The sequence below is a fragment of the Jaculus jaculus genome, chromosome 6 (assembly GCF_020740685.1).
Source record: "Jaculus jaculus isolate mJacJac1 chromosome 6, mJacJac1.mat.Y.cur, whole genome shotgun sequence".
Taxonomy (NCBI): Eukaryota; Metazoa; Chordata; class Mammalia; order Rodentia; family Dipodidae; genus Jaculus; species Jaculus jaculus.
The window spans coordinates 124,780,756-124,807,384 of NC_059107.1; the positions used below are offsets into that span (position 1 = coordinate 124,780,756).

General features: G+C 34.7%; 1 protein-coding gene across 20 annotated transcripts in view; it reads right to left on the bottom strand.

The window, feature by feature from the left end:
- Positions 1–26,629, bottom strand: part of Ppfia2 (PTPRF interacting protein alpha 2) — a 441,464-nt gene that overhangs the window by 5,006 nt on the left and 409,829 nt on the right. For 11 of the 20 annotated variants that reach the window (XM_045152128.1, XM_004650146.2, XM_045152134.1 and 8 more), the window contains 6 exons: positions 20,052–20,114; positions 18,823–18,852; positions 17,171–17,364; positions 13,963–14,060; positions 4,736–4,911; positions 2,459–2,527 (listed from right to left, as the gene is read on the bottom strand). In XM_045152128.1, coding sequence (XP_045008063.1) covers positions 2,459–2,527; positions 4,736–4,911; positions 13,963–14,060; positions 17,171–17,364; positions 18,823–18,852; positions 20,052–20,114 — 630 coding nt within the window. The remainder of the gene's footprint in view (positions 1–2,458; positions 2,528–4,735; positions 4,912–13,962; positions 14,061–17,170; positions 17,365–18,822; positions 18,853–20,051; positions 20,115–26,629) is intronic. The other 9 variants (XM_045152145.1, XM_045152135.1, XM_045152130.1 and 6 more) reach the window with 1 other exon arrangement.

Consider the following 26,629-nt stretch of genomic DNA (forward strand, 5'->3'; position numbering starts at 1 on the left):
TTTCATTCTTACACTTCATGCTAACTGGGTTTACAATATGACACAATATACTTGATTGAAGTGGTTTACGAGTAGATTGTATTCAACTAATATTTATATAACAAACATCACTTTAAATTTTATTTATTTATTTTAGGGAAAGAGAAAGAGAGAAAGAAAGAAAGAAAGAGAGAAAGAAAGAAAGAAAGAAAGAAAGAAAGAAAGAAAGAAAGAAAGAAAGAAAGAAAGAAAGAAGGAAAGAAAGAAGGGAAAAAAGAAAGAAAAAGCCCCTCAGGACCTGCAGCCACTGCAAACACACTCCAGATGCATGTACCTCCTTGTGCATCTGGCTTATGTGAGTCCTGGGGAATTGAACCGGGATCCTATGGCTTTGTAGGCAATCGCCTTAAACGTTAAGCCATTTTCTCCAGCCCACAAACATCACTTTCACGTATAAAAAAGGGATACATTGTTTGACATCTGTCTTTAAGACAGCCTAGTGGATATGAGATAATGAAAGTTATTTGTATAAAAATATGGAAAGTTGTGTCATGATATGCAGAGACATTTCCTCCTACTGAAACCTTATGGCTAGCCCTACAATGCACGGCCCACATACTCTAACAAGGAGGGTCCCTGTGGAGGGGGGAAGACAGGAAGGAGGTTAACAATCGTACCAACTTGACTGCATTCATTGAGTACAAAAGAAAATTGAAAAAAATATGGAAAGTGTGACTTGTTAGATTTCATGGGATACAGAATTAACTGTGAATTTGTAGAAAAGAAAATATCACAGCCTGGAGCCCACCTTCCAATCAAAGCCTGCACTCTTCCAGTGCTGTCAAAACTTAAAGTAACTGTAGTTAATAATGTACTTCTGCTTGCTGACCCTGGCATGTTTTAAGGAAACCGTCACTTTCCTCTTTCTGTATCTACAAAGCATATGTTTCAATGACACTATTTTCTATTTCATTAATATTATTCTTTGTGTTTATTTCTAAGGAAAGTACAAATTATTCCTCATAGACCTTGCCATCTCAAATCACTAAGCTAGATTTTAAATGGTATACCTGGATCATTTTCAGGACAATACACCTTCTGAGAGGGGGTTACATAGTACACCTTTTATAAAAGGTAATAAAGTTTGTTATGCAATATTTTAGTAAGAACATTTGTATCCTAAAGTGTATGAGCTTATGAAATTTGTTTTTGAATTTGAAAATGGAATAAAAGATTTCAGATACCATATAAGATCAAAATCAGTTAAGGGTTAATTGGGTTTAGAAAATATTGAGTCTGAATTTGTTAAAAGTTAGTTGGGGCCAGAGTCATATACCATATCTCTTTGAAACCACCTCTACAAAGGACATCATGGGTTTTGTCACAACAAGGTTACTTGCTTTTCCCTTTTGAATATTCAGTTATTGTTCCATTTTTGGATTTAATAAGTACAATCACAATTTTTTATTGGTACTGGACTGAACCCAGGACATTGGAAATGTTAGGCAAGCATTTTATCACTGAGATATATTCCCAATATGAAATTATTTTAAACAGATTTTCTTCCTGGCCTATGAAATAATTGCACTTCACTACACAGAATTATGCATCTCTGTACTTTTCAGCTCACATAATACTTTTATTTCCATTTCCATAAAGATATTATTTAAAAAATACATTCAGAAGGATTATTAAATCATCTCCATAGTATGAAGATTGCCTTCGTCTTCACTCACTTCAGGAGGCTTCTTACCTTGTGATTATTTTTCAGATCAATTAAAATACATGTAATATGTTTGGGGACATTTGCATTAAATATAGTTTTCACATTCTATGGCTCTTAAGGTGTTTTGATTTTTTATTTTTAAAGTAAATTCAATATCACTATCTAAAATAGTGAAAGATTCCAATTTATTTGAAAATTTTCTTCCTCTAGCCGGGCATGGTGGCACACGTCTTTAATCCCAGTACTCAGGAGTCAGAGGTAGGAGGATTGCTGAGAGTTTGAGCCCACCCTGAGACTACAGAGTGAATTCCAGGTCATCCTGTGCTAGAGTGAGATGGTACTTCGAAAAACCAAAAAAAAGAAAAGAAAATTTCCTTCCTCAATTTAATATTCTGAAATTTCTTGAGAAGTTGTAATGATATTTAAGAAATAATACACTTCTTAATTAACAGTTGACCTTATCTGTATTAATGTTTTTATTGTTTATGAATTTTAGAAATATGGCTGAGCATTTTACAGTAACTGGTTATGTTCTTATTTTGAATTATTTTCTGTGTTTTTAAGTGTCAAAATGATAATTATATACTCAAAACAAATATGAAAAATGTTTTGCTACTTAAGAATACTTTTGAGAAATCTAGATCCTACCCATAGAACAAATATTTTGTTAATGTCCGAGTTAATTAACAGCAATGATGTTCCTCCATTTCCGTTTGTTCGCTAAGCTACTTCTGAATATTAGGAAGGACTTACTTCATCCAGTCGTCGCTCTGTTCCCAGGGCCAAGAGGTTGTTGTATTCCCTTTCAAGAATCTGCCTTGCCTGTGGACATCAAGTGACAGTTACCATCATTGACATCACATTTTACAGAACATCACATAGGTTTAATTTACCTGAGGATGCTTTCATGAGCATAATTTAGTTATATGATATCTTGGAAGTTTTAGGTCCTCTATGTCTAGAAGTCATTGTAAATTTTAGCTTTAGACATTGTCTTTTGTCAATGGACAGTAAAGTGATAACCTTGTATAAATGGTTGAGGTCACAGGCTGTGACCTCAATTTCTTAATTCAGTTGAATATTTCATGTAAGCTTTAAAGTATTAAAGCTGAATTAAAGAATGTTATCAGATTTCTATAAATAGTTCACAAATTTGGCTGATGATAATCTGCATGAATTTTAGATTTCTTCATTTATTGAGACAAATTTGAATATGAAGCTGAAGCTGGCTTGAAACTTACCAGGTACCCCAGGCTGTACTTTAACATATATTCTCTTGCCTCAAATCCTGAATTCTAGAATTGCATGCATGGGCACCATGGCCAGCTTAACTTCAACCTGTATAAGGATTCTATGCTCTCTTTTTCTAAACTTTTTTAATTTTTTATAGAGAGGGTAAGAGAGAAAGAGAGAGAGTGAGAGAGAGAATGTGTGTGTGAGAGAGAGAGAGAAAGAGGAGAGAGAGAGAGAAAGAGAGAGAGAGAGAGAGAGAGAGGGAGGGAGAGGGAGAGGGAGAGGGAGAGGGAGAGGGAGAGGGAGAGGGAGAGGGAGAGGGAGAGGGAGAGGGAGAGGGAGAGGAAGAGGGAGAGGGAGAGGGAGAGGGGAGAGATGGCAAGCCAGGGCCTCAGCCTCTGAAATCACACTCCAGAAACTTTGTACCACCTAGTGGGCGTATATGACCATGCGATTGCCTCGCCTTTTTGCATATGGCTTATGTGAGATCTGGAGAGTTGGACTTAGTCCTTAGGCTTCACTGTCAAGCACCTTAACCACTAAGTCAATGTTTTATAGGTTGGAGTTATTATTCTTAATTCATATGGACCTTTTTTGACTGAAGTAGTTTTCTAGATTTGGGCATCACTAACATCCTCAACACTAAATGTCTGTATAAATGAGATTTGTAAACAGACGGGACTAAGTCACAGAGACAATCCCCAAAGGCTGTCAGACCTACTCTTTTCGGGAATCTAGCATTCTGGAGATAAATTGAGTCACATAACCTTTAAATCCCTTCCTGTCTAATTTTATGATTTGGTTTGTCTAGAAATCCAGTAGCTTGAAATTAGAACCACTGTGACACATTTCAAAAACTAAGCTTTCATTAAGAATCATAAATATGTGGTTGGAGAGATGGCTTAGTGGTTAAGACACTTGCCAGCAAAGCCAAAGAACCTAGATTTGATTCCCCAGTGCTGATGTAAAGGCATATACATAAGGTAAGGTGATGCCTGTGTCTGGAGTTCATTTGCAGGGGCTAGAGGCACTGACCTGCCCATTTTCATTCTCTCTCTCTCGCTCTCTTGCAAATAGTTAAATAAAATTTTTAAAAGTGGAAAAAATAATAACTATATTAAGTGAACTAAGCCATATAGACAAGGACTCCATGATCTATCATAAAGTGGAATCTGCAAGTGCTGAATTTATGTAATTGGAAGGTTCCATGATAATTAAAAGTCTAGAGAGAAGGGGGTGTGAGGGAGATGAAGTGGGAAAGTTAGATGAGTACACAGAGTTTAGGTGTGCTTCTCTGTAGTAAAGTGACTATAAATACCTATATATACAAGCTAAAGTAAAGATTTCAAATATTTTCACAATAAAAATGGTATTCGAGGATATAAATATTCTTCACCCACCTTACTCAGTTCATCCATATATCACAAGAAAACAGTATCTTATTTATATGTATTATGTTATTAAGTTCCAACTAAAGTAAACTCATTACTTTATTTATTTGAGAGGGGGTGAATAGAGAGAAAATGGGTGACCTAGGGCCTTCAGCCACTGCAAAGAAACTCGCCACGTGCATCACCTTGTGCATCTTGCTTCTGTGGGTACTGGGGAATCAAAACTGGATAATTAATCTTTGCAAACAAGAGCCTTTACAATTGAGCCAACTCTCCAGCCCAAAGTATATCTCATTAATACAGAAATACACAATCCTATCTCCCCATCCACTTTTTTTCCGCTAAAAGTCTAACTTGCCAGTGTGCAAGCCAAGACTCAGTGATAGTTGAGCACAAAGGAGCTTGCCTGGGTGTTCTGTGTGGGAATCTGCAATAATAAAGCTAAGCTGCTATAGTCAAAGTTCTCATCCAAGGCTATCAGTGAGCCATGCACACCACTCTCCAGAATATTGTTTGCATAGTCCCGCAGTCCAATTGCTTGTATCCAGCGAATAACTCGGTCATTGCTCCACACCAAAACATCTAGAAAAAGAAAGGATGGCAGGTGAGGCTGTAGGACTTTGTTTACTCCACAAAACCACTGGGTGAAATGAGCCACAAATACGTGACCTCATCACCATTATGATGACCTGGACACTCCCTGATGCTCCAGTCTTCTTCTGTTGCAAGCCTGTGTTGCTCTAACAACTAACTTTTTCTATTTTAAATCTATAAAAAAGTTGTCAATCCTACAATGCTCATTATTACTGCATACAAAACACTTCTATGTAATGGACTGCAATGCCTTAAAGTGTGTCTTATTTTCATGCCATAAACCTAGGTATCTATCAGAAATTTAATGCTTTTACCACCTGATGGGGACATTTCTTATTTGTGTCACACTCAGATGGCGACCCAAGTCCCATACAAAAATATAGCAAATCTAGTGCTATTAATGTTCTTTATTTGAAGCACTTTATTAACCACAATACGGTATTGCATGTAGATTAGAAAGTCCTTATTGCCAACTGTTGTTTCATGTAAACACAGTAGCATCAAACTACACACACTCAATAGACTAATGCTTACCATGGTTATGTTCCTAAAAACACTTTCATGCAAAATTCATGCTTCTTTTTAAGGTAGGGTCTAATACTAGCTCAGACTGAACTGGAATTCACTCTGTAGTCTCACCTTGATCTCCTACCTCTGCCTTCCAAGTGCTGCGATTAAAGGTATACATCACCATGCCTCACCCTTGAAAAGCTTATTATTTGTGAGTAAAACATAAACTTTTTTTCAGAAAAAAGAGCATAAAACATATTTTGGGAACTGGTATTCAGTTTCAATTGTTTGTTTTCACCCATTTCAATTGCCCCCAGAATCAGGTAGCATTTGAAGGCTGAAATAATAATAATTTCATATTGTTGAAATTTTGTGAAAGTTGTGAGTTTGTTCTTTTTCATTTGTGATGAACATTAAAGGAATACAGTGATAGTGTTGTCCACCAACTAATATCTTTTAACATTTTCTTTTATTTATTGATTACCTTTGTATTTGTGTGCATGTGTATGGTCACATTTGTGCAGGTGCATATGTCTGTATGTGCATATGGAGGCAAGAAGAAGATGTTGGGTGTCTTCCTTAATTGCTTTCCACCTTATTCTGGACAAGGTCTTCCTAAAACTAAAGCTCTCTAATTGGGCTAGAAAGCAATCTAGCCAGCCCTGGGCATACTGTGGTTTATACTACCCCCAGCTCTGGAATAGCGGGTGCCACCATCACTCCCAGCTTTTATATGGGTGCGGGAGATTTAAACACAGATCTTCATTCCTGGGTGGCAGTTCTCACAATATGTACTTTTGTGTTTTTATTTGACTCATTATAGGATTCAGAAATGCATTGGGAAGCACAAATAACTTGCTTTTTTTCATCATTGTAAGTTGTTCCATGACAGTCACTTACCTTTCATGAGTACTGGGTGGACTCTCCCTTGAGTTGTTAAGTTCAGTGCTGCTCTGAACACTTCTGAAATGCATTTGTCATGTCTTTTATATATTGCAATGGAGTAGATAGCAGGGAACAGGACTGTTGAGTCATGTGGTAATCATATATTCAATGGTAGCCTTTGTTGATAAACAAATTCTCTTATAATTTAATGCAGAACTGGTAAAACACCTAACTATACACCTTTACCAGTTTTTAGTTTTATTAATTATTTTAATTTTATTTTTTTTCAAGGAAAAAAATTAAAAAAAATAGAGGCTGGCCTCGAACTCACAGTGATCCTCCTACCTCTGCCTCATGAGTATTGGGATTAAAAGCATATGCCCCTAAACTCGGCTTAGTTTTATTTTTTATTTATCTTTTCAAAGCTTTTGAGCTGTGTTCTTAGGTGTTATCATGGTGAAGTCCTGAGTAATGCAAAATATAACCTTCTTTTATGAAAAATTGGTTAAAATGCTGTCATTTGAGAAAGCTTTCATTCAATCTAATGGTGCTTTTCTTCAAAGGGGAAGCTCTTAGACACTCATGGATACATGACGAATGTCATGTGTTCAGGAAGGCAGAAACAGGGTGACACTGACACCCAAACACTGGAGAAATTTTCCAGAAAACTGTTACAACCAGACAAGCTTAAGAAAAAATTCCTCTTCACAGCTCAGAAGGAGTCACCCATGCAAGCAACTTGATTTTGAACTTCTACCCTGTGGGATACTGGATTGCTCCATTGATTAAGCTGCACGGTTTGTGGTACTACTGTGTTACAGCAGCACAATAAAATAATGCACGTAGACAATGAAATGTATGTAAACATATGTGATGTGATGTGATGTGTGTGTGTGTGTGTGTGTGTGTGTGTGTGCTGTGTGCTTGTGGTGAATGCACACATATCTTGATGGGTAGGTTGTACATGTATGTGGTGGTCAGAGGATAACATTAGGTGTGCTACTCCATGGCTCAGCCAAGTGTTTTCCTTGTTTCACAAGGCTTTGCTTCCCACAGTACTGGGGTTACAGACTTGTGTGGCCATTCCCAGTCATTTACATGGCTCTTGGGGATACAAATTCAAGGCTCTCAGAACCCCAAATCTCTCAGGCTTGTAAGCTAGTGTTCTTATCCACTTATACATCTCGGCAGGTCTCTTAGATCATGTTTTTAAACAGTGATTCTCATTATTGCTGTGGGAATATCCATTAACTTTATATCTGATTTTTTTCACATTCTAAATCTGTATCTAAGATGTGTACAAATTTGCTACATTGTCCCTTTAATTATAGCAAACAACTTATTTCTAGATTGCTTCCTGCATGCAGTCTGCATTCTTTCTTTAACAAAAGTTACAAATCATTTGGTTAGCATTTGCATGTATGACTCCTTCAATACTTGCTTTTTGAATTTTTCACATTATGTAGTAAAGTGTATCCTTTGTAAATCGGACATTTATTTTTGTTGTTGTTGTTGTTGTTTTGAAGTAGGGTCTCACTCTAGGTCAGGCTGACCTGAAATTCGCTATATAGTCTCAGGGTGGCCTCAAACTCACGGCAATCCTCCTACCTCTACCTCCCAAGTGCCAGGCAGGATATTTTAATTTTTATCTGTACTTTTAAAAATATTTTATTATTTATTTAGTTATTTGAGAAAGAAAGAGGCAGAGAGAGGGAAGGAGAAAGAGTGAGTGAGAATGGGTATGCCAGGGACTCTAGCCACTGCAAACAAATTCCAGACACATGTGCCATTTTGAGCATCTGGCTTATGTGGGTCCTGGGGAATTGAACCAGGGTCCTTTGGCCTTGCAGGCAAATGCCTTAATTGCTAACCATCTCACCAGCCCTTTCTCTGTATTTTTGTTAGATTTTCATTGAACTATTACTCAAATGTCTGGGTTTAAATTTATCATCATTCCAGTTAGAGAGATGGCTTAGTGGTTAAAGATGCTGGCTTATTTGCCTAGAGAGATGGCTTGGTTTTTAAGATGCTTGCCTGTGAAGCATAGGGATCCAGGTTCAATTTTCCAGTATCCACTTAAGCAAGATGCAAAAGGTGGTGCATATGTATGGAGTTTGTTTGCAGTGGATGGAGGCCATGGTATGCCCATTCTCTATTTACTTCTACCTTTCTCTCTCTGCTTCCTCTCTCTCAAATATATTATATTATATAATATATATATATATATATATATATGTATGTATGTATGTATGTATATATATATATATATATATATATATTTTAAATAATGTTTGCTTATATACTCTAATGGCTTGGTTTCAATTTGCTAGTACCTATGAAAAGTCAGATGCACAAAGCAATGCACACATCTGGAATTGGTTTGCAGTGGTAGGAGGCCCTGCCCCACTTACACTTTCTGTCTCTCTTGCAAATAAGTAAATTAAAATGTGTATTAAAATTAAATGTATCATCTTTATAGTTATCTCAGATGTGATTATTTTTATTCAGCCTTTTTATTATTTTGTGTTATATTTTACAATTTTATTCCACCTCTTTATTTCATTTTAAAATTTATATTTATTGTCACACATGAAACTTATAATACACATCCTTGATTACTAAGGTTACTATAAATTGACCCTTTTCCATTTCCTAGATAATGCAAAAATCTTCAAATTATCCAATTTCATTTTTGAATAGCAATATGGCTTTTAAATGGTTCTTATTATATATAAAATTTAAATTCTAAAGGCTGGCTGGATAGCTGGCTTAGCAGTTAAAGGTGCTTACTGGCAAACCCTAATGGTCTGATCTTAGTTCCCAGTCCTCATGTACATCCAGATATACAAAGCTGCACATGTGTCTGAAATTTGCTCACAGTGACAATAGGGTCTGGCCTGCCCGTTTCCTCTCTCTCTCTCTCTCTCTCTCTTTCTGCATCTCTTTTCTTGACTCTCTTCACCTTCTTTCTCAAATTAATATTTAAGAAAACTAAATTGTGAAGGCACATTATTGTGATTACTAATAGTATAGGTAGTAACAGTAATTTTACCTGTAGACACCTCCTGATTATGATTTTATTATCCTCATGGTTTTCTTCTGACTGCATTTGCTATTCTGATATTTCCATACTTTCCGGTTTTGTCTCATTCTATTCTACTGCCTAGCATATTAGTTGTAGTACTTTTCAGTTAAGTGAATTTTAAAGATCTTATTATAAATTCCTATAGAATTAATTCAGCCTTTTAAGTTTTATGTAATGTGTGTTGTGAGGGATTCATGGTTTTTAGAAACTTTACTACCAAATGTCCAGGGATGTTTTGTTTTATTTCCCCTTTTCTTTACAATCTTTTGGGGTGGCTTGAAATATCTGTTCTCTACAAACTCATGTGTTTTTTAAATATATTTTTTATTTACTTACTTAAGAGTGGGAGAGAACATGAGCATACCAGGGCTTCTAGCAACTGAAAGAAAACAAACTCCACATGCATGTGTCACCTTATGCATCTAGCTTATGTGTGTATTGGGGAATTGAGCCTAGATCCTTAGATTTTGTAGGCGAATACCATAACCACTAAGACATCTCTCCAACCCTCATGTATTTTGAATCAAGTTTGCAGAATGTTTTTGAATTTGTTGCTTACTGTTTGCATTTCAAATATTGCTCCTTTCTCATTCTCTTACTTCTAAGAGATACCAAATGCATGCATTCTAGACTCCTTAATGTGAATGTGATTATCATAGGGGGATATATTAGGGGTGGGGCACATAAAACCTGGACCCAAATGACAATGGTACCATAAAATTCTACTTCCTAAAAGACAGACTAAATGGTTGAACCTTCATGTGGTCCTAAGAGGGAACACCTGAATAACAGGGCCCTTGAGAGGGTAAGGTGAAGACTAACCTTATTCTTCTCCTGTTTCTCTCTATCTCTTTTATATTGCCTATCTTTTTCTTCCTTATTTTCATTGGCCCTGGCCTATAACTACCAGTACCAGCATGTGGTTAACATCCACAATAAGCTGTTGATCAGAGACCTAAAAGGTTTCCCAAAAGAAGATAGATTTCTGTCAGAGTACTTGATGATCCACCAAAGGTTAGTGGTAAGACCCTACTGCCAAATACACCATATGCTGTTTATACAAAACATGGAGTGACATAGGTGGAATCTTGAGGACAGTAAGTTCCCAGACAGTTAGTCTAGTGCCGGAAGATGCTACATGAGTAACTGGGGGAAAATGACCAACATCTGTCCAAGCAACTCATGGCCTAAGCTACTCAACAGCAAATAACCTGACGTGATGCTCATACAAGTGCAACAGTGGCACAGAGCCATAGGGGGTAACAAACTGCTCTTGATTTAGCTAACTGATCTGATCAGTGGAATGGAACCCATAGCTGGAACTGGGAAACAAGTCAGAACCATATCCATAAAATGAGTCTACTCTCCATTATCAAACTCGCACCAATCGTGGGCTACAAGAGGGCCTACACCTATTAAATTCTGTCTAAAATAATAATGGTTATCCCATTAATCTGGTGCTGACTTCACCTTCTTTTGGAAAATTTTCTTCTCTTTTTCAGATGGATGCAGACCCTGAGGAGAAAATTAGCCCATCGCACCTCAACAGGGCCCCAGCTGAAACCAAGAGTAATTGGGGAAATGAGCAAGACTTTTGTTTTCTTGGTGAACCTGGTACCAGCACAAGGGTGAAGAAGATAGATACAGAGAATACTAAATTCCTACCAAACCACATATCCAGAGACACAGAAGCTCCCAAGACTTCATCACTGAAGCAAACCTAAAATGAACCCAACATGGTTCTGGGAAATTTGCAGAAGAGGGGGCAGAAAGATTGTTAGAACCACAAGTGGGGACATTATGCACAGAGACATTGCCTCTTCCCCATAACAGATGTCCATCCCCACAATACATGACCCACATCACCAAGGAAAAGGGTCCCTGTCAAACGGAGGGAGGACAGGGAGGAGGCTAATAATAGTACCTGCATGGCTGTATACACACTGTGTACATAACTAATATTTTTTAAATAAAAATACCAAAAAGAAAGATCAAAAATATAAAATTATAGATGTATGAAGACCAAAAAAGCATCTAAACCTTCCTTCTTCAGAACAAAAATGTAACAGCCTTTATAATTTTACAAGTCTGATGCATCTCTCTATTTCCCAGCAAAATGTATATTCTGGTGTGAATGGTTTATAGGAATCCTTTTGACCTAAGCAATAAGTGGCTAGAGATCAGTGTAGGCTGTTTCCTAGCAACAAATTAAATGTTAGTACATTCTCAATACTTTTCTCACTCTAGAAACCTGTTTATTAAGGTCAAGGTTAATTAGCACTTTAGATAATAACAGAGACTGCTAGTCAGAGTTGAAAGTTATTCCTATAAGTGTCATCGGATCAATTGTAGGAATCAGGCTGTTTATGATCTCACTCACAGCTACTTATCAAATTGAGTTGTTTGTATGTAATCATAATGAATCATGGCAGTAGTTTTTTTCTTAGGAGCTAGACTCTAACCGGCAATTGCCAAGTACTAATAGAACATTTGGTATTGGGCCAAATTCTCCCTTAGAGAATTTTGTAAAGGATTTCATGTAGTGAGTCCAAGCACAATAAAATCTAACTGGGAAAAATACTTCACAAAGAAAAACTAGAAAGTGGTATCCCATGTGTAAAATCAATGTATGAAACAAAACATCCTTTGTTAGGTCAAATACAGAGTTCTTTTTTGGGGTCTGTCCTTGGTCCATTAGTTTCCAAATTTTAATTCAAATGCTGAACAATGTACTAAAAGCAGCATACAATTTCCTTGGGTCCAAAAATAAAGTAAAATCGAACAACTCTATTTTCATAATGGATATGCCCTTTCTTATTTCCCAGTAAAACCTTAAATGAAATGGTAGACAAAATCTGTTCTCTCTCTCTCTCTCTTTCTCTCTCTTTTGAAGGATATATCACAAGTATTTTAAGAATAATCCCACAAGCATTCAACTGTAGCCTTCCAGAAATAAAAGTTATCCAAGAACTGCCAGAGACAAAAGTAATTTCTCAAGTTTGTTTTTCACAGATGAAGATTATAGAAACTTAGAACAGATTCTAAATTAAAGAAGGAAATGATGCTAAACTTTATATGAGCAAGAGCGACATGTAACACATACACTTTTTGTATCTGAAATAAACCCTAAGGGAAATTAACATGGAAGCAGTCTCATGCCCAATTTTTTATAGTTAAAATAATATAGGATACCGCAATGAATTTGATGAAATAAATATTTGTAGGTGTTAATTCTTGAATCATAAGAAATGGAAACATATTTTATATACAACTAAATATCTAAAATTTTACTCAAAAATATTAGTAATATATTTTGAATAAGCCATTTTCTTATTTAAATAACAAAAGGATCAATTATGTTTATTGAAAACAAAGGACTATAGATGCTTATATACTATATTAACAATTTATGTTTTCTTTAATAATAGCAATAACAATAGTAGTTGTAATCAGATCTAATAATCTCCCATAATTTCAAACCATTTTTTTATCCTCTGTGTTAAGGTACTTTTCAATACAACAATAAATTTGAAATGTTTTTACTGTCTCTCCAAAGTACCATGTGTTGGATGTTTGATCCTTAGAAATGTGATATTGGAAGGTAGTGTGGAGTCTTTAAAAAGTTGGCCCAGCTAAGGCAGGAAGGGGTACTATCCTTGGAAGGCATTAAAGTCACACTTGTGGGCTCCTTGGTAGTTCTCTCAAGAGGACTGTTGAACCAGCTTGAGTCTGGACCGTCCAGCTTTCTCTGTGGCAGTTATTGTCTGCTTCAATCACTGCCACCCACCACTTAGTAATGAGGCCAAGGGAACCCTTCACAAGAACCTGTGCCTGCGTGCACTTCCAGCCTCTAAACCTGGGAGATATATCCTTTTTTAGACACTTAGCCTGTCCCAGGTATTTTGTTAAAGGAACCAAAAATTGATTAATACAAGAGTTAGTTACTTATTATGATAATTTTCTAACGAATCTGCACTATGTAATGTCTCTGTACAGAGTAGTTGCAGCAATTAACTTTTCTCCTAAGCCCCATTCTGAGGTAAAATTTGTTAATGACTTAGTCTGTTTTATGAGAGAAAATTTCTTGTAAGATTTCAATATAAAATTCAAAGATAATTTATATAACTATTTTCTAAAAATAAAATGTCTGGGCATTGAATTTAAATTCAAATGATAGAAGTCAATATGAATTACTACAAAAACAAACTATCATGATCTTTTGAAAAATGACAATATTTCTTTAAAATTTGACAAAAATATCTATACAGAGCTATGTTTCATGTGGGAAGAATGTATAATTAAATAGGTTAGGGGGAAAAAAAAAACTCCACAGAAAATTCAAATATATGCCCAAAAGTGACATTCACTCTATAAGGTAACATTATCCTTGTTCAGTATTATGATTAAGGAGAAACACATACACACAGACACACACACTGATTTTCCTAACCAAATAATGCATGTTGATGAACACTGAAACATCCATAGCATCTTACGTTCAAAAAAAATGAATGTAAAATCGCCATGGGGGGCATATTTTATCAACAAATGCACAATACCTTTAATTTCATGTTGGCTGGCTTCTCGTCGTCTCTCTAATTCTTTTCTATCATAATTCAGCCTTTTTAAGCACATAATTCCATACTGTAAACTTGTTCTGTTATATTGTCCAAAAAAATAAAACAACAGAAAATACATTAATTTATTCAGCAGAGAATGAGTGTCTAACGAAGCAGAGTCAACTCCATGCATTCTTGTTAGGGCATTGCATTAATAAATTACATTTACAATTGCATCCTTTAGTATTAGAAGAAAATATTTTTGAAATTGTTATAAGTGTGTAGCATCTCTAAAATATAAAAGAATACTGTGAAATGTAGTTTTGAAAATAAGGATAATTCTATTCATCAATGTTTCACTTGGCTATTTCTATATTTTATACTGAAAGCTAAATTATTATTCCTTCACAAAGAGTTTAAGTTCATTTTATGAAGACAGAAATATTTTGAGGGAAATAAATATTTCCTTTTTAGTCTGGTAGAAATCATACCATAAAAATAAGTAAATTAACAAATAAGATGGAATACCAATTAGAAAATATATAGCTAAAAACCCTAACAAAGAGTGCAGAAAGAATAAAATGTTGAATCTGTGAGGTGAAAGGATGGCATGGAAAAGCAGGAGAGCAAGTGATCATTAAGAGGCAAGGAAACCAAAATGGAGTCAAGGTTTGTAGTGGGAAAGTTCTGGTGACTATGAAGCATACTGCTTAGAGTTGAAATCTAGGCTGGGAAGAAAAGGAAAATGTAGTTGCATATGCAAAAGAGGGTTATGCTAAGCAAAGTCTTTCTTTTCATGTGTGAAATATAGCCAGGTAAATAAAAGCATTGAAAAAAGAAATAAAAGGAATGATATTTTTTTTAAAATTTTGTTTGTTTAGGGAAGAATATTCTCATAACAAGAGATAAGAAATAAATGTAATCTTAAGAGATAAAAAATCCATTTATGAGGTCACAAACATAAGTAGGAAAAGAAAGTCCTGAAACATACAGAAAAAAGAAATGAGAAGATTTAGTCATATTACAAATAAAGACTATGAAGCCCGGTATGGTGGCATAAGCCTCTAATCCCAGCAATCAGGAGGCAGAGGAAGGAGGATCAATATGAGTTCCAGGCTACCCTGAGAACACAGAGTGAATTCTAAGTCACCCTGGGCTAGAGTGAGACCCTTCCTCAAAATAACAAAAGAACAAAGAAAGAAACAAAAGAGAGAGAAGAGAAAGAAACACTATGGGAAGAGTAAGATTGGAAAAAATATTAAATGATCTATGGTGCTACATGGGCGACTGGGGGAAATGACCAATATCTGTCCAAGCAACTCATGCTCTAACCTAATTAGCAACAAATAACCTGATGTGATGCCCACACAAGTGCAATAGTGGCACACAGCCATGGTGGGGAAACAACTGCTCTTGATTTAGCTAACTGATCCCCTCAAGGGTAGAGATCCATAGCTGGAGCTGGGAAACAAGTCAGAACCATACCCAAACATAAGCCCACTCTCCAATATCAAGCTACCATCAATCATGGGGTACAAGAGGGCCTACACCTATTAAACTCTCTATCAAAAAAGTGTTATCTCAATTTTCTGGGTGCTATCTTACTCTCCTTTGGAGAATCTGCTTCTCTTTTTCAGGTAGATGCAGATCCTAAGGAGAGAGCTGCCCCAACATACCTCAAAAGGGGTCAGACTGAAACTAAGGATAATTGGCGAAACAAGCAAGGGTGCTGATTTCCTGATGAACCAGATACCAGCACAAAGGGGAAGGAGACCAACACAGAGAAAAATCAACTCCTACCAAATCAGAGAGCCAGAGCCTCAGAGGCCCCCAACACCTCAGCACTGAAGCAGACCAAAAATGAACCCAACATGGCTCAGGGAAACTTTGCGTAAGAGGGGGCGGAAAGAATGGCAGAGTCACATGTTGGGGCATGATATATAGAGACATTTATGGTACCAATAACTGTGGGCTAACTCCACAATGCAGGACCCATTTACATCAACAAGGAGGGTCCAATGGGAGGGGGTAGATCATGGATGAACCTAAACAATGGTACCAAACTGCCTGTATTTGCTGAAAAGAAAACTAATAAATTAAATTAAATTAAAGGTCTATAGGTTGAAAAGCAAATGTCATTTACTATCATTAATTTCTTAACTATTTAGTAATAGACACATGTTTAGGAATATACACAAGTCTATGAAAAAGTGTTGGACGCATTTCTAAGACATATATTTTATTAACAATGTAAACTCAAAACTCTTGAAATCAAAGAAAGACAGGAATCTGCATTAGGCATAAGTTGTAGAGTGAATTATGTTCTTCAATAAATGTGTCAATCAATGGTTTAACACCCAGTACCCTAAAATGTGACTGCATTTGTATTCTGAATGTTAACAAGAGATTCAGTGAGGCTATTAATGTGGAGACTTGTGTAGTCTGACTGGTGTTCTTATGATGAGAAAATTTCAACAAGAATAGACAGCAGGAATGCACAATCACAGAGGAAAGACCAAGTGAGGACAATGAAAGGTCTGATGGTTCCAAAGGAGCCACACCTATCTATACCTTGATCTCAGTCTCTGGCACCTAGAGTACCAGGCTGCTGTACCACAGTATAGAATTTATTACATAGAACCTTTATAAGCCTACTTAACCTTCTTTTAAAATCTTATCTGTGTTTCTTCCCAGGTCTTTAGAAATGCAATTAGTATTTTCTTCCAAAAAGTAACATATTAATATAAAAATTTATAAAACACAAGTATGTACTTGGTAGAAAAATTTCTTCTTTAAAATATTCTAGTATGTTTTTAAGTGAAAAAGTATGTATAATCACATAAGTTTGTAGGACTGAAACCTCAAATGTTTGTTTGCTTTTCAGCAATAACTTTCTGGTATAAACAAACATGCTGAAATGTAATTTTTATGAAATTATACTTAATTAATTTATTTATAATCATCCCATCATGAAAATACAATTATAAATGAGGGGAAATTGTGCAGATGTAGTGCATGTACCTTGGACATATACCATAAATAGCTCTACATAAAACAATCTCTGAATTTGCTGACTGAGACTTTTTTCAAGTATAAGTACACAGACCTTCCGAATAGTACCTTCTTCCTAACTCCTATACATTTTTATATTAGCAAAAATATGTTTTTTACTTATTTAACCTTCAATTACTATTTTCCAAAAACCTACCGATGGAAACTATCCACCATTTTTAAATGGACACGAAGATCTTTTTTTGTTAGATGATCTAACATTCTTGCATCCACCAAGCATTCCATAAAGTAACTTCTGTATTGAGGTAACCCAAGGCTGGGAAGCCATTCATTTCCAATCCATTCATGGTTCATATCTCCATAAGCCAGGGTCTGTAGAAAGACCGGACACTGGAATTGTTTTATAGCAGTCAAGTTTCTTAACCAATAAAATGAGATGGTAATTGGAGGACATTAGCCAGTATTATAACTGATATTTAATTACTGTGTTATATGTGGAATATAGCTATGCAAATTCTGTCAGAATATTGGCATAGAAAAAAATTAACTTCATTTCATATTTTAGAACAAAATCAAGTTTTGTCCAAATATGTAACTTATTAATAATAAATTACAGCTAAAATTATATTAGGAATTTTAAGCTTCAATATTCCATTTTGATATTAATTCCATCTTTGTATTAATAGGTTTAATATACTTTTAAGTGTTTTTCAAATAGTTTTCTACCATTTCCTTCTTTTGAAGGTTCCTATTAATAGCCAACTTAAATGTGAAACAGAAGTCTCAATAGACAATTAAAGAAAATTGTAATAAGGTCAGAAAGATAGACTACTGAAGCCTTAATAAATCAATGTTATTGGTGCCTGATAAAGCATGGAGCCAATATTCTATAATGATCAATGGAAATGATCAGTGTTGTTTAAAAGTTTATTAAGACATCACAATTGAGTAGGTCAGATCAAGGCATATAAGGTGATTCTTCAGTGTAAAATACAAACTGATCTTGTAAACCCTCTTCCAGACAGTTAAAACAGAAACCAAACCCACAATCACTACTAACTTTACTTTTTTAAAGAAGATTCTCTATTGTCCTAGAAGACTGCCTCTTGTGTTCCTTATTATAAATTAAATTCAAATTTCTAATCATAAAATATAAATCTAGAGAAAACATAAATCTAGACTGAATTTAGGTGTTGTCTTTAAAGAATGATGAAATTAATGTCAAAATTAAAGTTGATTAGTCTCATTATAATATTCTTAAGTACAGGTCCTAATATAACTAACAATACTGATCTTATATCTAACATTTGAGTCACACTAAGTATAGTACATATTTATTCTCTCAGTTTTCATGTGTGTAGAAATGCTGAACAAAATGTGGAGACTGCTTTCAGACAAATAGATTTTACTCACAATATCTATGCAAATCCTTTGTAGCTAGTTTAGTACATGGGAGTAGCTTTTGTTATGTTCTCTATGCGAATCCTTGTGCCTTGCACTCTAATCCTTACAAATTTTTCATGGTAAATTAAACCATGAAAAATCCTAATAAATCTGATCCAATATGAATGATTTTTGATTACATATATTATAGGGTAATTACTGAGAAACTTAAGTTGTATATTATTAAGGAAGAAGAAAACTACCCTATTTTAAAGTGAATAAATAATAAGGTGATTCACAAATTTGATCATTAAAAAGACATAATAAAATACATAATATAGATTTAAGTATACATATCAACCTAATTCTTGAACTAGGTGAAAATTTCAAACATGATGACTTACAATAGTTTCCTATGTTTTATCCTCATAGCCTAGAATGTCTTAAAGCATATGAATATCCTACCTGAGCCCAGCTTCCTTCCTCTGATTCTCTCTGTGTTAGCAGCAGGAAATGATTAATAAAGTGGGTAAACATAAATTAATTTCAAGTGCATATAGTAAAAATTATCTATCAGAAGCATAATTTTAATGCAACATGTTTGTTGTTAAGATATAAACAGATACACACATTCTGAGACCAATTCAAGAGCCCAGATCAAGACCACACATTATATTTTTTATAAATTTTAAATAAATTCCAATCTAAATATGTAGATAAACAATGTATGGGACTTTTATTTTTGTCAACATTTTACCTTGTCATTCATAGATTTATTTTAATACTTAAAAGTACTTGAATTTTTCAATTTAATACAAACATAATTACATATACATATATGTGATAGAGAATCATAGCACAAAGAAATTTTTTAGAGTAAAATTATTAACTTTTCTTCTATCAAAACTTAGTGGAAACCAAATATCTTCATTAATCATCAACCAAACAAGAAAAAAAAAAACTAGTCACTAACTAAAAAGAAGTTATTATGTGATATGTAGATTTCTTTTTTGTATAACAGAAAATCCTAAACAATCAATTTTTAAAATAAATTTAAAGTTCAAAGAACTTTAAATTAAGAAGGAATTGTTAAAGGTAAAATATATAGTATGTCTGACTTTGTTACTTTACATGTAAAATAACGTTACATAACATTGCATTTTTAAAACTGATGATTACATTGTCCTTAAGAAGTTATTTTACATTCTGCTTTTGAATACCAAATGAACATAACACTTCATTTTATTGTTCAAGATCTATATGTGGGCTTTTAAAACAAAAGAAACTACATAATTATATTGAAAATGAAAATTCAATATGAACTTTTTCATATCTAAGTTCATTTGGTTTAGTAAAATATGTTAGCTGGGGCTATGTCCAATGATTAGAAATACTGATTACTAAAAATTTCCAGGGTTCTAAAATGAACTGTATGTGTGTTGGTAAGTCACTGGTTACTGACTTTGTGTGCATTATATGATATTTACAATAAGTCAGCCTAACATTGTTCCATTTGATAACGTCAAGTAAGCAACTAAAAGTGAAACAAAAATATTATCTTATCATGAAACCATATAAACATACCCTATTTCTGGTCTATAGGAAATACATAAATAAATAAGCTTTTTAATTTTTCATTATCCAAATAGCAGGAAAATAACTTTTTTCATGTTCATACAGCTATGAAGACTAACCGTTTTGGCTGGAGCTGCAAGATTTTCCATTTCTTCATGGGTCACCCAAACGTTGCCTGAAGGCTAATGAGGAAGGAGCCCAGAGGGAAGCAGTGGAATCCGAGAGGAAGGCAGGGGTAAAGAGAAAGGTAGTACCTGGTCAGTCAACAGCATCTCAGCTCACACAGCGCCCTCGCTCTACACACGCCAGGGTCCGCTCAGAGGGTTTAGAGCCCCTTCTCTTCACTCATGGGATTAAGTAAACAGAGGCATGCTGCAGGGCTCGCGGCGGGAGTTAAATAGTTATGCGGTTAGTATACAAAAATGGGACATGATAGGACTTTGCATTTCTAAATTATGTGACTATCAGGCCTACTTTTGTAACAGTAAAATACTAATTATAACATAATTCAACTTTATTTCTTTCCTTCAGAAAATGATAGCACAATATAGCGTGTTGTTTATTACCAAAATTTCATTTACATATTTTTGATGCATCCATGTCCTTGGGTAGAGTAAATTAACTATACATGCAATGCTGTAAAACATTATTGTAACCATGAGGAAACTGGCTTCAGCTTTTTCCAGTTACAATTCAGTAAATAGATTACTTGAAGGAAGTAAAACAATGCTTTCAAAAATTATATATTTATAAAAAATAAATCTTAGTCTCCTTAAATATTGCCAAATTATAAAATTTATAAGTTTTTCTTAGTCTTCAGCAGTGTCCTATGCCATTGTGTTATTTCTTTTATATCACAGAATCACACTCCCAAAGACCCATCCCATGAGAGGAACATCATGTGAAAAGAACTTTTCTTTAGTATGCATTATTATATTAAGGAGTCACATTTGTTTTCAAAATAAAATTCTTTTACATTAATTCTGAATATTGATTACTGTTTAATCAGTAATTTCTGATCTCAAATATACATACTGACCTATGCTCATCAATATTATTTAGGGTATAATCCACTGGAAACCATTTTCCATCAATGAAATTTACATGCCATGTTCAGGGAGTGGGTAGTCTGGTTTGGAAGAATGGGAAGCAGGAATGTGTAGTCCAAATATTACAAGTCAATACTGTGGCATTTCCTACACTTGTCACAATGCTATGTTTGATTTTACATATTTTCTAATATAACTCAATCTAATTTAAAAATAAAATTTAAAAATAAAATTGATTAGTGTGATCTTATAAAAACCAAATCTAATGTAAATTATATATGTGGCAAATCTATTATTCACATATAAAATATATGACATGTACAGACTATATATATACATTATATTATATATGTATTTCTATTACTAAATGGGTTGTATAGTCAAGGTTCATAATTATTTTTTTTTAAATTTTATTTATTTATTTATTTATTAGAGAGAGAATGGGCACACTAGGGCCTCTAGCCACTGCAAACGAACTCCAAATGCTTGGGCCATCATGTGCATCTGGCTTACATGGGACCTGGAGAATCGAACCTGGGTCCTTAGGCTTCACAGGCATGCACATTAACTGCTAAGCCATCTCTCCAGCCCTCATAATTATTTTTTAACCATAAAATATGCAAAGGTGTAGGCATCATATAAATGCACACAATTCTTATTTTACTGTTTTAAAAATTTGAGTCTAGCAAAGTTTATATAAACTCATAGAACACATTTAGGATACTAGAGCTATCTCTGCCTTTAAAAACTTCTCTCTATTATTTGCTTCTTTTAAGAGAGGGTGCTCCTTGTAACCAGTAAGTCATATGAGGTGTATATATATATACACACACACACATATATATAACACATTGATGTTTATATAGACATTCTATACAATGTAGCAAGCAGAAGTGGTTTACACACATGGATCCCATTCTCTCTAAAACCATTCTTCAAAGCACTTTGTCTTAGGTGCTGTATTATTTTTTTCTGAGTTTCACTGAATATTATTTGATAAAACATCATTGAAGCCAGTCTCATTTTACACTGATTTCTGTAGTGTCTGCTTTTGTTTCTGAGTCCAAATGCAAATCTTAAATGAATGCTTCTATCAGGTAAATGATTTAATGAAGATGGAGTTAAAGGAATAAAAAATATGTATTTTTAAAGGTATAGAGATGCAACTTATCTTATGCATCTTGCATCAATCTTTGTCAAGAGGTGTGAAATCCCTATGAATGAAGTTTCTAATATATTGATAAAAAGACAATCAATCCCATAATGATGCAGAAAAACTAACAAGATCACACAGCTATTAGAAAACATTCTTAATATTTAGCTTTACTATCAATTTAAAAATGTAAATTAAAGCTATCCAATGATTAGCATTGAGCAAGGCAAGAAAAATGACCACTCAGCACAATTTGGCAATTAAAGTTTAAAAGTATTAAGAAAATAAACTCCCTCTGTCTAAATATTGCGAAGGAAATAAAAAGTTTATGCACCAATATAGCAATAAATATATATTTTTTACAAAAGGAAAATGGCTAAACAAGTAAAATATTTAGTAGTAATTTGTTCATCAAAATATTGGATTTTCATAAGGAAGCTTGACAGAAAATTTAAAAATAATTTTCATTTAATATTTAATGCAATGAAGAATATGTCAGACTTCATTAGTAAATTTTGAAATAAAATTGCAAAGTATCAGATTATGCCAACTAATAAATGTCTTTAAAATTGTAAAAAAATACCGATAACTTTATTATGCAAAGAATAAAAAATAATAAATATTTCTCTACAATAACTTTTGTCACTTAAAACTTTATAATTGTTTTATTTTCTTTATATTTAAATACTGTATTTCCAAATACAAATAAAGATTATATGCTGAATACAATATACACCCTGTTGTTTAACTCAATTTTGAAGTTTTAACCAACCAGAGTATCTTTGCCTATTGTAGAAATTTACAGCTCTCTGCTTAGCTTTCCCATGATGGAGTTTCAGCACATTAATCCAGTGGCCAAAATGCCTTCCTTCATATATTTTCTCTCTCTGTATTGAGAGCCTGGCATATTTAACATCCTCTATAATTGTGGGTGAAGTGATTTATGCAATGTTCATTTTTAAGAAGAATACTTTCAGACTAATAACTTAGAAGCTAAGGCTTATGACACAAGTTCATACTATTCTTGTTTAGTCTGGTGGGGATAAATCTAGGAGAGTGATCTTTAAAAGTTCAGCGTGGCAGGACATGGTGGTGCATGCCTTTAATCCCAGCACTTGGAGGCTGAGGTAGGAGGATTACCATGAGTTCAAGGCAACCCTGAGACTCCACAGTGAATTCCAGGTCAGCCTGGGCTAGAGTGAGACCCTACCTCGAACATCCCCCCACACCACCACCAAAAAAAAATAAAGTTCACAGAGTGATAATTCATAAGTCCAAAGCTTTTTAGAGACATTACAAACAAGAAGCAATAAATGAAAGATGTGTTTAGATCTTATGATCCTGGAGTCGTAAAAATGCTCCAGGCAGAACAACTATAGAAATAACAATTATAACAGCTCATAATTGACAGAATTTTAAGAAATTGAAAGCTTTTGGTATTGTTGGAAAACTGAGGTAGGATAAAAATGTTTTGGAGTCAGCTATAGAAGGATCACTCATATGATAAGCTTTCCCTATTTCAACTTGCTCTTTCAGCAAATGTGTATAGTTTTATCTTTATTTGATATGGTGCAATTAAATTTGCTTCAGGGCTGGAGAGATGGCTTAGCGGTTAAGCGCTTGCCTGTGAAGCCTAAGGACCCCGGTTCGAGGCTCGGTTCCCCAGGTCCCACGTTAGCCAGATGCACAAGGGGGCGCATGTGTCTGGAGTTTGTTTGCAGTGGCTGGAGGCCCTGGTGCGCCCATTCTCTCTCTCTCCCTCTATCTGTCTTTCTCTCTATGTCTGTTGCTCTCAAGTAAATAAATAAAAAATGAACAACAACAACAAAAAATTTAAAAAAATTGCTTCAATATGAACATTTTAGAAAAATATTTCTGATGTTTTTTATTGTCCATTAAGAAATGGACTTTTCTTTTGGAACTAAACAAAAATAATGCAGTGTAGTCTATATTTTCATTTGTATAAAATTTACATATTAAAATTATTTATTTATTGCATACTTTTTTAGGAGGACTGACTTAGTTGTGATGCATTTTTCTCAGATGGAAATTAGGAAAGTCCTGCAATCTTAATGTAATTTACATTACTATTTTAATGGGTTCCTCAGTTTTCATTCTAAATATGTTCTGAATTATCTCTTTGATATGATTCCAGCTAAAGTGATATTATAAATAAGAATTCCATATATATATTTATATCTTATTCAGGAAGAATCTAAAATGTAATTATCTATAAAACATACACTTGTTTTCAATTAGTCTTTATATTTCTGACTTTAGAATGTAACACATTTAGAATAAAATAAATTCTTTAAATTTTTTTTGTTTATTTATTTATTTGAGAGCAACAGACAGAGAGAAAGAGGCAGATAGAGAGAGAGAGAGAATGGGCGCACCAGGGCCTCCAGCCACTGCAGATGAACTCCAGACACGTGCGCCCCCTTGTGCATCTGGCTAACGTGGGTCCTGGGGAATTCAGCCTCGAACCGGGGTCCTGAGGCTTCACAGGTAAGCGCTTAACTGCTAAGCTATCTCTCCAGCCCTGAATTCTTTATTTAAGTCTCTCTCTCTTCATATGTGTGTGTGTGTGTGTGTGTTTTGTGTCAAAAAACAGAAGTATTGTTTTATTCTTATCTGCTACCAAACTTAATTCTCCTATATTTTGTTATGCTGGATAAGATGTGTAGCTGGAAAACTCAATTAACATCAGAAATTATCAGCAATATATGTAATGTTGGAATGTAATAATATATGTAATAATATTTGATGGTTTTCTTGGTATTTGAATTCATCAAGAATGCATGACAATTTTCATAATATGGTCTTTCTGAATATTAAATTAGGGATACAATTATAAAATATTTAGGGACTTATAAATGAGCCACAAACAGCTTTTGAAGGAGGGCATTGCATTTGGAATGTATAAAACATAAAACCTTGTATAATTTTATAATTATAAAGACTTCTCTAAAAGGAAAGAGAAAGGAAGGGGGGTACCCAATAGGATGGTATTGTATATAGATGTAAGTAGAAGAATAGATTAATGGGGGTGAAAAGGCCCAAAGTGTGGCCAGGGGAAGAGATCAAGTAAAGGAAAGGTGGAGGGAGGGCTAATCAAAATCTAAGAGAATATAAATAAATCATATGGAATCCTACTTTTTTGCACAATGGCACACTCAGGAGCCATAGATTTTTGCTAGAAAATTTTTAGTGCCAGGGATGGGATACTTTCCAGTGAGTTGTTAGCCAGGAAGGTCCCTGATGCCCCCAAAACATTATAGGCCATTGTCAAGGCCCTTGGTTTCCCACCAGGAGTAGATGGTAAGACCCTATTGCTGAAGACTCCACATACTTGGGCTGCAAGGCCACTGAGAAATCCTGCTGGAACGGAACTGATAACCTCCTCCATGTAGACCAGCTGACAGAAAGCTGGAAGAAGCCATTCTGCATGCAGTTAAATGACCAAGAAAGAAATCACCAGTGAAGATACTCAGCAGTGGACACTGAAAGCCTTATATTTGGTCAGCCAGGGCAAATGAGCCAGAGGATGCAATAGTGGTCTATCAAGGTGGAAACCAACTGCCCTCTAATTGGACTGGAGGCCTGCTCCATGGGAGGGAATGCATCCCTGATATTGAAAACTTAAATCAGGGGTAGTCATGAGCCCTATGGGTATAACATCTGCTGCTATCTGACTAAATGTATATACTATACTTATCAAACTGCCCAGTAAGCACTTCTCTTAATGTTCATACCCTTATATTAATGCTACTCTCACTTTTGGTAGAGAATCTTCTCTTTTCAGATGGCAGTAACCTTGGGATGACTCAGAAGGCATCATGGTGCTGGAAAGAAGTGACAGGAGTACCCAGTACTGCAATATCTCTCTCACACCTTCCAAGGATCAGGGTCTAATGCGGAAGAGGTGGCGGAAAAAAATGTAAGAGCCAAAGGAAGGGTAGGACTCCTTACAAAGTGCTCCCTACAGACACAAAATGGCCTGGATATCCATGACTTCACAGTGTCTGACACTACCTACACTAGACCATCATAAGAGGAGGAAAAGATCAAAATAAAAGAGAGACTCATTGAGAAAGGGAGGGGATATTGTGGAGAATGGAGTTTCAAAGGGGTAAGTGGGGTGGGAGAGTATTACCATGGGATATTTTTTATAATCATGGAAGTTGTTAATAAAAATTTGAAAAAAAACCCAAAACTTCTCTTAAGGTAATGAACTAAGTATGGCATATGTGGAAATCAGTAATGCTTCAAGTTCATCTCCAGAGAAAACACTGGATTTCATTAAAATGAAGAGAAGGATCATCATCATTTTGCTTGAAACAAAAATCTGAGTCCCCTAAACACCCATCTAAATGCCAGTGCCAAATTCGATCTTGGTCTTAGCTTCTAAGTCTGATATGAACTATAGCATCTCAATTGAAAAGATACTAAAAGTAGCAGCCACTTTACTGAAGAGCCAGCTAAATCTCTTTCG